The 11,312-nt window shown below is 37.7% G+C and overlaps 1 protein-coding gene across 4 annotated transcripts in view; it reads left to right on the top strand.

The window, feature by feature from the left end:
* Positions 1–11,312, top strand: part of Stxbp5 (syntaxin binding protein 5) — a 145,625-nt gene that overhangs the window by 115,127 nt on the left and 19,186 nt on the right. For 2 of the 4 annotated variants that reach the window (XM_021173979.2, XM_029483003.1), the window contains 3 exons: positions 4,782–4,841; positions 4,947–4,994; positions 10,797–10,847. The exons of 1 other annotated variant lie outside the window; for it this stretch is intronic. In XM_021173979.2, coding sequence (XP_021029638.1) covers positions 4,782–4,841; positions 4,947–4,994; positions 10,797–10,847 — 159 coding nt within the window. The remainder of the gene's footprint in view (positions 1–4,781; positions 4,842–4,946; positions 4,995–10,796; positions 10,848–11,312) is intronic. One more of the 4 variants, XM_021173980.2, reaches the window with a different exon arrangement.

The following is an 11,312-nucleotide window of genomic DNA, read 5'->3' as shown; positions in this document are numbered from 1 at the left end:
TCTAGATCTATGCCTCTAGATACTTCTAGATCTATGCCTCTAGATACTTCTAGATCTATGCCTCTAGATACTGCTGGCAATAGTTACTAGAATGGAGTGAAATAGAGAAAAAAGTTGGGGCTTTTTTAGTTGAAAATTCGGTCTTTCAGTAGCTATTAAATCATATCCATTCCAATACTGTGACAGATTTTTTTTTCCCTTTTTGCACAATGATAGGAGTCAAACCCAGGACCTAACCCCAAATGTTATTAAAGGTTTCAATACATGTTGCCCCAGGTAAAGAAATGGACTCTTAGGAATATTGAAGCCTATTTAATTTTCTTTTTTCATTTTGATTGAGGTCGTTTCTAGTATATTTATGGGCTTATTAAAGCAGCTTTTTTATTTGCAGATGAGACTTTATATGGCCCAGGTATATATTAATATATCTCAGCAATATTGTTTTTAGTACACTTGAGAATCCTTAGGAAATAAAATCTTGAGTTCGTTATTGTAAAAGATTGAAGCTTTGCTAAGTTTAGTAAATTTAACTTCAATATTTTAGTTAAATTTATTATTTTTTTACCTAGGGATCTTCATTTGCTTTCTCCTATAAAGATTTTTCTTGGCATAAGTAACACCGTGTTTAGGTTTCTGTCTTTTACTATCCATTCTCTTATATTGGAAAGACTTGTAAAGTGAGATGTACTGCCAGGGGTATTTCACATCACTCTCATGTTTCAGTTTGCACTTGGTTAGCCCTAAGTTGGGGAGAACCTTTGTGTTTTCTTTTCATAATTGTTTTTTCTAATGTTACACAAATTGATCATTTCTTCTTTCAAAATTAGAGTACACTAGGGCGGGGGCCCATTGCTAAGTGTTTGGCTCTCAGGAGATGTGAGGTTGTTCCACTGAAGCCCCACAGAAAAGCCAAAAATGGTGATGTGTTCTTGTAATCCCAGCACTGGGGAAGTTAAGACAAGAGGACCCCTGGTGCTTGCCCGCAAGACAAGTTCCAGGACAAGAGCCTCTGCCTCAAACACAAGGCAGACAGACAGCGCCCGTGGGATGTCACCCAGGGCTGTTCTTTAGCCTCCACATGTTATGCATGTGCACACTCACATGTACACACACACATGAAGATGAATTCACACACACGAGCATCCGCTCACGTAGGCTCTCCACACAGGTGCTTCGTTTGTAAACCTCCTATTTTGTTGCTCACTAAACTCCTAAAGCACAGAGGTACAGAGGCCTCACCTCTGCCCACGCCCAGGAAAGCTGTGTATGGCAGGCAGTGAGTGAGTTTTGCCTCGTGCAGGCCTGATGTCTTTCTAAGCAAAAGTTAGAACTGCCATGTGTTCTCATTGTTCCTTCCCAGTGCATCAGTGTATTTCTGCTCTTCCCATCAGCACTGTCAGTAGCAGTATGCTGAGGACATGACCGCAGTGGGCAGTGTGGACATGGACACTTAGCTTGTTTAGTTACATTCAGCACAAATAAATTTGTTTATCTTTTCATCCTATGCCAAAACTTAAAATGGAAGATATGTGAAACATTTAAGAGTAACACATAGTTTTAAATAAATGTAAAGGGATAGTTAAATATAAGTATATAAACATAGAAAGTGCATAAATTTGTACTCCAAATGCTACTCCAGAGATCCTCAAAGTAGATCCAAAACTCACGTGGCTCAACATTTTAAAATACATTTTTCTTATTGGTTCAGATGAAAACCTAGTTTATCTTTAACCTGGACATGGCTCTGCCTGTTTCCATTGATTCTAAGTCTTCTATCCAGTTTGGAATGTAGAGTTAAAGTTGTAACCTCGAGGAAATGCATGATAAGAGCGGCGTTTCTACTCTTAAATATAAACCTTGTAATGATTCGAATGGCTTCTACGTCTGCTCAGATGGTAGGATTCTCCAAGGAGTCAACTCTGTTCTCACACACCAAGGACACATCCCAAACTTCCTAGGGAGACCTGGCTTCTAAACCACCCATGACAGTGTGCATAACAGACACATGGAAGTCGGCGCTACAATGCATCAGCCAGGCTCCCTCCTGCAGCTTGGCTGTGTGTCTCTATGATGGTCGTTAGTGGTGGTCTTTGTTGTTGCAGCCTGACTATCTTACTCTTAACATTTATAGATGCTTTGCCCATATCCATATTTACTTCCTAATTGAGAAATAAAGGAAAATTTATTATAATTTAGTTTTCTTTCTGGTAAATTAAAGTCTAATGATGAAAAACAGATTGAACTTTTCGCTGTCCTCACCACCCGCGGAGAAAAGCATGACACGGACACCAAGGCGGGTTCACACAGCAACTTCTTTACTTCAGGCTTTTTCCCCTACAGCTCTCTTCCCCAGCAGCTTCTTCTTCCCCTGTCCTTCTTGCAGCTTTTCTCTTACAGCAACCTCTCCACTTAGGGCAAGGGCTACAACAACCAACAACTCTCTTATACTCATGCCCACTGACCTCATCTAGCTCCACCCCACCTCATCCAATCAGAATTCACACACACTCTAGGCACGAGCTCAGGTCAGTCAGTCACGAGGAACAGTCCAGCCTGGTAGGCAGCTCATGCATGCTTTTTCACTGCGCATGCTCGAGCAAGGCAGTAAACAAGTGGGGTTCACCGGCCTGGCAATGGGCCAGGGTGCCATCTAGGCCCATGCGGCCGCACCCGCTTCGCACAGAACCGACTCAAAAAAAGTCATATTTTTTTCTTAATTTATATATTTTTTGTATTTTGAGATAGGCCTGACTAGCCTGGAACTCACTATGCAAGCTAGCCTGGACTCTGCATCCTGTGTACTGAAATTAAATGTGACCACACCTTGTTTTGCTTTGTTGGTATTTTTTTTTAAGTTTCTTCTTTTAATACCATGAAAATAACAACAACAAAAAAAACTTGTCTGAAATACTTATATGAGATAGGATATAAGGAAATAAAATTGTCAAATGGCACATTGTAAATTATTAAAAGCAATAGTTTATATTTTAAAAGCATTTGTATGAAAGAAAAATGGTATGTATAAAACAGATTTAGAACTTAAAATGAGTCCCTCATAAATACTAAAAAGAGATCAATATTTAAAAGTGTAAGTACCCACATGCCTTCTATCAAAACTTATGTGTTGACCAAAAATTATGCATGCAAACAGAGGAAGCTGAGGCCTTTTAGATACTATAAACAATCAACGTGGTCGGCTGCTCAGATAATTATTATAAAAGCTCTTTCCAGAAAACAGGTCAGAGAGTTTCCCTTTGCATTTATTATAGAATAAACCAGGGATCTGTCTGGAGCTGATGTCACTGCTGCCTGCAGCTGGATACACCAAATCCACAGAAGCGGCGCCTGGCGGGCTGGGCTCAGCCAGCACTGAGAAGTGCTGCGCTCTTTTTGTGATGCGTGTTCATAGTAAAAAGACAGAAAATAGGAGTCTTTTAGGCTATGTTAACCTGAAGCTTCACACATAGCATGGTGTAAATGCTGCCTTTTGGTGTTTATATATGGCCTGAAGAAAATAAGATATTGTAGTTGTCTAGTGTTTGTTTTATTACAGTAATTGGGCAAATTTAAATAAACTTTGAAACTTGTCATGTGTTGTCATAGAAATTAAAACAATCAGTAGCAGGCATTTTCAACTATATTGCATGTTTATGTTTAGAAAACATCAAACATTTCTCTAATATTTATTTAAGGAGCTACTAGCCTGATATTAATCTTGATGTGAACTACATAAATAAAGTTATTATTATCAATATCCATTTTACCATAAATTGTGAAGCCATTTGGTAGCAGAGAAGACAACCTTTTTAAAATGTGAATGTTTTCATGGCCGTTATAGTGTACTGTAAGTATGCTGTACTTGTATGCAAACAGCTACCTGTTTCTAACCTCAAGCGATTACTGAGGTCAGGGTTGATTTTAGGATAGTTCTGTGGGATCTGGGAACACCTATGGATGCTATTAACAGAAACAGCATGGCTTATTCAAGGAGTGATGTCTGCAAACCTCTGTGAGTGTGACTCACTCTGCCCATGCTGCAAGGCTTTACGCCATGAGAATGTCTCCCTAGCCAGAGGAAAGAAGGTGATTTTGGGAGGCTGTGGGGGTCAAGTTCAAGGTTTTGTGTTTCTGCCTAATTCACTAAGGTTAATTACTTTGATTGGAATTCTTCTAAGCATAGAAAAGGAAATCTTTTTATTTACCTCCAGTTCTGTTTTATATATTTGCATCAAGCAGAAAAGCTTCATTCATTTAGCTAATTTGAACTAGTGACATCTCCACACAATACACACCATGGATCACAGATGGGTTGTAAAACAGAGTAGAAGTCTGCTGCAGTGAGGAAGGTCATTTGTGTGTAAATTTAAAAATACTACGTAATTAAATGGTGACCATTGTATCAGAAAGATGTAAAGTGTCAGGAGGGCTTAAGGGGAAAGTAATCCCTAATTTAGAAGGTGGTGAATAATTTAATCTATCAGATATGTTCAACTGTACTTAATAGTGTCTAAATGTCATATTTCCTTTCTGTGTTCTCTAACTCACAAAGTGCAGTAAGATTTTGCCCAGTTATTATACATTAAATAAAAAATATTAGATATAAATTTTTATATAGTAGTGTCTGCTATAAGAGATTGTATACTATTGACTGCAGTACTACAACAATCTCATAGTTGTGGTCACTAGTTCTTGATGGTCACCAGGATTTTAATCTGTGATTGTTGCTGTGTTGTTTGTGACTGACTGTGTGCCCATTCCTCATGTTGTCTTTATTTGTGTAGGTTCTTCATCGCCACACAATTCAGATGATGAACAAAAAGTGAATAATTTTATAGAAAAGGGTATAGTATCTTTATTTTAAAGTATTTTGTTTTCATTTATACTTAATTTATCTAGTTTACTCTGAATAGATTTTGACATTTTTTATATTAAAATATTATTTTCAGTGAAGACCCAAAGCAGAAAGTTTTCCAAGATGGTAGCCAATGATCTAGGTAGGAAATAGAAGTTTTTATTTTGTTTCTAATCGTTGCTCCATGCAATGCTAACCCAACACCAGAATATGATCTAGTGCATTGCATCTTGTGTATGTTAATTTGTTATTCCTTTGCTAAATAATAATCTTTGGGCTGTGTCTATTCTAAATGCATTTGGGAAATCTTAAAATCAGTTAAATTGGGTTGTGGCTCTTTCTCTTGACTCACAGAGTGAATTATTCTGTTAACTTTTAGTTTCGCTCTGTTTTCAAATAAGCAGGGTTCAATTTATGCTCTAAATACCAAGCGTATACTCTCGTTTTTTTGTTTTTTTTGAGGGGTTTATTTTTTTTTTTCCCTTGGTTTTTCGAGACAGGGTTTCTCTGTGTAGCCCTGGCTGTCCTGGAACTCACTCTGTAGACCAGGCTGGCCTCGAACTAAGAAACCCGCCTGCCTCTGCCTCCCAAGTTCTGGGATTAAAGGCGTGCGCCACCACCGCCCGGCGTATACTCTCGTTTTTAACTGTGAATCAGTTTTTCTTTGTACTTGTACTTAGATTTTTTTCTGCCATTACTCCCATCTCTCCCATATTCACAGTCCCATCTGAAGGGAATGGTCTTCTAAAGGATGGCATTATCAGTCTGTGATCAATACCTCTAACAGAGTAATTGATAGTTTCTTGCCAAGCACCACACACACACACACACAATTAAAAGATGTTTATACTATTCTTAGTGTTTTGTACATATTTTATAATAAATGATCAGTCTAAGATTCTCAAAGTATAAAGCCAAAGAAGAAAATGAATAACCAAACTTGGAAACATAATCAAATTAGAGTTTCATAGCTCACAAAAAGAATATTCTCCAAAACTTTGAAAGTCTTAACAAAATAGTATTATAGAAAACACACATGCATGCACATACACACACACACATACCACACATAAGTATATGTACATGTTTATATTCCCTACAATTTTATCACATATTCCTTGTTTTTTTTTTCTTTTTATTATTTTGGGGTAGTTGGGTGTATATATTTATGTATGATTACATTATGGGGAAAGCATTCATGTGTGCAGGTACGTGTGCACATACTTGCAAGCAAAAGACAACCTTGTGTATCATCCCTCCGGTGCCTTCTACTTTTGTTTCTTTTGTTTTGCTTTGCATTGTTTGAGTCAGGGTCTTCTGCTGACCTGGAGCTCACCGAGTAACTGACTAGACTGGCTGGCCAGGAAGTCCCGGGGTCTTTCTCTCTTAGCAGTCTCTCGGCTCAGGGATTGCAATGCACACCACTGTGCCTGGCATTTCTCCTGAGTGAGTGACATCACCATCCCAAACACATACACCTTTAATCTCACTAAGGTCGATGAGTTTCTCTGCGGCAGGAAGAGGTTTTACTCTTCCTCACTTTATACAGTTGAATTTTCAAAAATTACTACATGGAAACTCTTGTTTTCTGAGCATTGTAAATTGAACCCTGTTTAGTTATATTAATGGTAAATGACTATTCGCCCTGTGGTCATTCCTAAATACGGTGGTTTATTCTTGGGTAAAGGGCTTTTTTTTTTTCAATTATTTATTCTTTACCGTGGTTTCATAGTAAATCTGTTGTTAATAATAATTAAATCACTTTAATTATGTACTAACTTCGCAACTAATTTCTTTCTAGCATATCGTATCCTGTTACCTTCCAGTTCTGTCATCACTGTTCTTTTCTACAGTGATTTTACTCAGTAACTTTTACAGTTATATTACCTGACCTGAAAGAATTTTCAAAATGACTTTGTTAACGTAGTTTCAGTGGGGCTTCTGGCCCTGCAGCTTTATTTGCTTTATTAATGTGCACCTCCCTGTGTTTTGTCTCTTTCAAGTAGATACATAACTTCAGGTATTTTACCTTCAGGTATTTAAGAGACTTCATGGACAGATTTGCCAGGCTGAAGGCCATGTTTGGAAGTGCATGGCTTAGACCATGCTCATCTCATCTATGGTTTTCATGTTTTTCTTTTCGTCATGCCAACCAACGCTTGTAGAAGTGTTTCTTAGAAACTGTGTCGACTTTACTCATCTTTCCAAAGTTAGGCTACTATATGATTCTTCCTGATTATTTTTAACCGGGAACATTTTTCTTACTTCCAATATTTTTTATTTTATTTTGAAAGATTTTTATAACATGTTTCTTTCTTGATATGACAATTGTCATAAAAATAAAGGTAACGTCTCATGATTTTTCTTTTTCAAATGGAACCTGCCCTATATTCTATGGGGGAAAGTTTTGTAATTGAAATGTTCCATATAGGATATGTAATCTCTATATGTATCTCTATATTATAATATCTATTTAGTAATAATTAGCATCAAATATGATGTTGAAAAACATGAACTATCAATAAACTGCCTACCTAGATTAGTGTTTGCTATGGAACACTTTTCATAAAACTATTAAGACTTGGGTCTGGAGAGGTGGATCAGCAGCAGTTAAGAACACTTATTGCTCTTGTGGAGGACCCAGGTTCAGTTCCCAGAACCCACATCCAACATCCCTTTACCTCCAAAGGCACTAGGTATGCATATAGTACACATACATACATGCAAGCAAAGCACTCACACACATAGAAATTAAACATTATAAACGCTTAGCTGTAGAAGCCATGGGGACTCCTTCAGCACTGCTAGTACTCAGTATTCCTCACCATCCAGTCTGCAGCACTCAACCATGTCCTTAGGTGACTGTGCAGTGACCTTGTGGAGGAAAAGTTAGGCACAGCTTGCTTATGATGAAGGGGCTGCCTTGCATTGCTGCTGAATGGTTCTGTTCCTCAATTTCACTTGGCGGAGAACAGGTGTGGCCGGCACCAGAGATGGTGTGGGGGTCACTAGAGGAGATACAGGGTGCCATTCATACTGTAGCATTATTTTTGAATTTATTTCTTTGAAATAATTTTTTTCCATACAATATATTTTGATCATGTTTCTCTTTTCCTCAGGCATAGAAAGTGAAGGGTTTTTTCTCTTGTCATGGCCTCGACAATGCTGCAGAGCAAGATGACCCGCGCAACTTTCTAATACAATTATCTATTGTGTTTCTCATAGCATTGTACCAGCACTATAATTTTTCTTATTTAATCAGCTTAGTAATCTCATGAACTGTTATTTATTTATTTTACAGATGAGAGACCTAAGTATAAGTTATATGTTGGCTGCACAGCTAAATAATAAAGCAGGATATGAAATACAGTTGTCTAGTTCGACTGTCTATACTATGTTATCTCTTAAAACAATTTGGTAAAAGCTATAAAGGTTTTATATACATTTATATACATATATAAAATGTCCAGTAGGAACATATTATGCAAGTCATAGATAATCTGGCTATGGTCCTACTCAGCTGCAGAGTAACCTAGGGAAGAAGGACTCATAATCAAATTCTGTGCATGATTGTTTTTTAATTACAAGGCTTTTTTAAAAAAAATATTATTTAAAATTTTAAGAGGGATTTATTAAGGGAAAGAGTAAGTTCTATCTGAATGCCAACTCTCGTCCACCACTTTGGTATCCATTGCCTGAGCATAATATATAGTTCCTAGATATATAAGTATCATAATATATAGTTCCTAGATGTCTAAGTATCTTAGAAATCACACACAAGAGAGAAAGGAGCAAGCTGGAATACACCGGCCATTGACCCCAAAGCCCACCTGCTTGTCTTGGCTCCTTATTGGCAGCTAATCCAGGAAATGATTCTCACAGTGACTTTCTTACTCTTGTGCAAGCCACCTGCCCTGTGACCCACCATCTCAGTCTCCCCGGCTGTTTCTGCTCCATCATGCACTCATGGCTACCCTCCCATGGTGACCTCCTCTGACTCCTCTCTCCAGGTGGGACCCCACACACAGAGTCAGAAGTCCCACCTTAGCTCTCCTCCCCATCTGTAGGCTGGTCAACTCTTTATTAACAAATCAGAAATGATGGAGAACAAATTTTACACAACATTGAGAAAGGAGATGCTTCAATAATGAAGACAGTGCGGTGTCGAGACGACAGGCAGACCTCTGGGCACAGTGACCAGCATCTCAGTACACCGTGCACAAGGCCAACCCCAACCCAAGTGTCGATGAAACATTTGTAATTAACACAGGCCTCATTTCATAGGATGTACTTCGAGACAGATGGTTTACAATTTATTTGTGATAGTTATTTTTTCTGTATTATCTGTATGTTGAATTTTGGTTTTGAAACAAAAAGTTGATGGTCTGACATTCTATACATTTGTCTTAAAAGTTCCCCTCCCCCTTTGCTAAGAATATTGTCACAGAATTGGGATAACGAAGCCTTAGGCTATCTACAAATGCAGTGACAAGTGACTGACATGCACCCTTGTGTGTGAGAAGTGTGAGTTGGTGGCTCACAATAACTGACCGAGCAGAGTAGTGGGGTCTGGAGCGATGACATCCATGACTTAAGAGTCCTTTAAAAGTTATTTTTGAGATATGCAAAACTGATTCTTTTTATTTCTAGCTTACACGTTACCAATTTACTTATATTGGACCTGTGATATCTGGTGAAAACGTCTATGGCTTCTTTGAAAGTCTTAATTTAATATTGTCTTTACAAGACTGTCTGAGGGACACAGGATCTTCTAACTCTAAGGTTATTGTACATCAGATCTGAAAGCATCTGGGTGTGGAAGATGAGAGTGTGACTGTATCCAGCTATTCTAATTTGTATTGCCTTGTACCTCCTGTCTCAGACTGAGCAGGGAAGCTGGCAGGGAAGAGCCAACTGATATGTAAATGTGGCCAGTTGGAGTAAGCTCATTAGCTTAGTGGAGCTGCCCAGTGTGAACTGGGTGACCTCCTCCCTACCCCGGAGCCCCTCCCATTGCTAACACTGGATTTGTCATTTTTTTAGATGTGGAGGTTATGTACTATGACAGTTTACATGGCGCCCTTGTGGACTAGCAGGGTCTGTGCTTTAAATATCTCCTAACCACCCAAACTTTAACCAAATGGATGCATTCATGTATTAACCAATATTTTTTTTTTCAAAATTTCACATAGGGAGCACTATCCTCTGACGCATGCACTCCCACTAACAGAATAGTTGTAGCAAACTGACTCCTAACATAAAACCACTTCCTAAACTAAAACAATAACTGATTTTGAGGATGGAAAGTGAATTCCATGAAATTTGTGGATGAACTTTTAATTTATCTATCATATAAAAATACCTGTATTTATATTTTATATAAATACCATGGTTTTAAATTAAACATGACATATTTTTTTACTGAAAGAGAAATGAACGTATTTATACCAAATAATGGTTGTGTCAGATATGTTTATTATACAAATATTTTGATTTGCTTAGAGATATAGGTGTGTCTTGTATTCTAAATATTAACTTTAAAACAATGGCGAGGGGAGCCAGGAAGGCCTTGTGTCCACATCCTTGCCTGTTCTCATGTTGTTGCTTCATCTGCAACACAGTCCTGAGGAACAACTTTTCTCTTTGTGGAAAAGCCAAGCCTTCTCCTGTAGCCCTGAGCAATTATTATGATTAAGTAAAGAGTGCCTAACACTGCCTTGAAGGAGGAGCTTCAAGCACAAAGATTACATCAAGTGAGTACACACTTTAAATATTTGCAAGGAAGATTTGTTTCTTCCACTGTTGATGTTACTAAACATATTTTAATTACCTCAGAATCTCAATTTCAGGGTAAAATTATTCACTTCTATCTTGAAAATCAGTTGCTATGATAAATATCAGTCAAATATTTCTCAAAATTTTTAAACTATATTTTATTTTTCAGCAAAGATGTCAAGGAAATTAAGCTTGCCAACTGACCTAAAGCCTGATTTAGGTAAGTAGAATAAATATCCACAGTAGTTGAACCTTAATGAGGACTCTGGGAGCTTCAGGAGATGGTTCTGCCCTGGGTCAGGGGAAGATTCCCCAGTCAGAATGACAGTGCACTCATGGTGTGTCAGCACAGTACAGTAGGAGAGTGCAGATCTGAAGGTAGGAAATTATTGTAGATCAGACTGAGTCAGGGTTACAATGACAAGAGCTCGGCTATTTAACGCCTATTGAAACAGGATTTAGGATACACACTCAGAGAAAACAAAACAAAACACATACTTACCTCTCTTGCTTTTTTCCAAATAAAATTTAGCTAAGCTATCTTGATTACGGTTTAATATTTACTGGAAACTATTTACATCCCATCCATTCCAAAACCTAGTTTATATTCTTTTTTTTTCTTTTTTAGGGTTATATAGTTTTTATTTTTATTTTTATTTTTTTTCTTCATGCAAATCTTTTTTAT

This window comes from Mus caroli, chromosome 10 (assembly GCF_900094665.2).
Source record: "Mus caroli chromosome 10, CAROLI_EIJ_v1.1, whole genome shotgun sequence".
NCBI lineage: Eukaryota > Metazoa > Chordata > Mammalia > Rodentia > Muridae > Mus > Mus caroli.
This window is presented reverse-complemented; position numbering and strand designations above follow the sequence as displayed.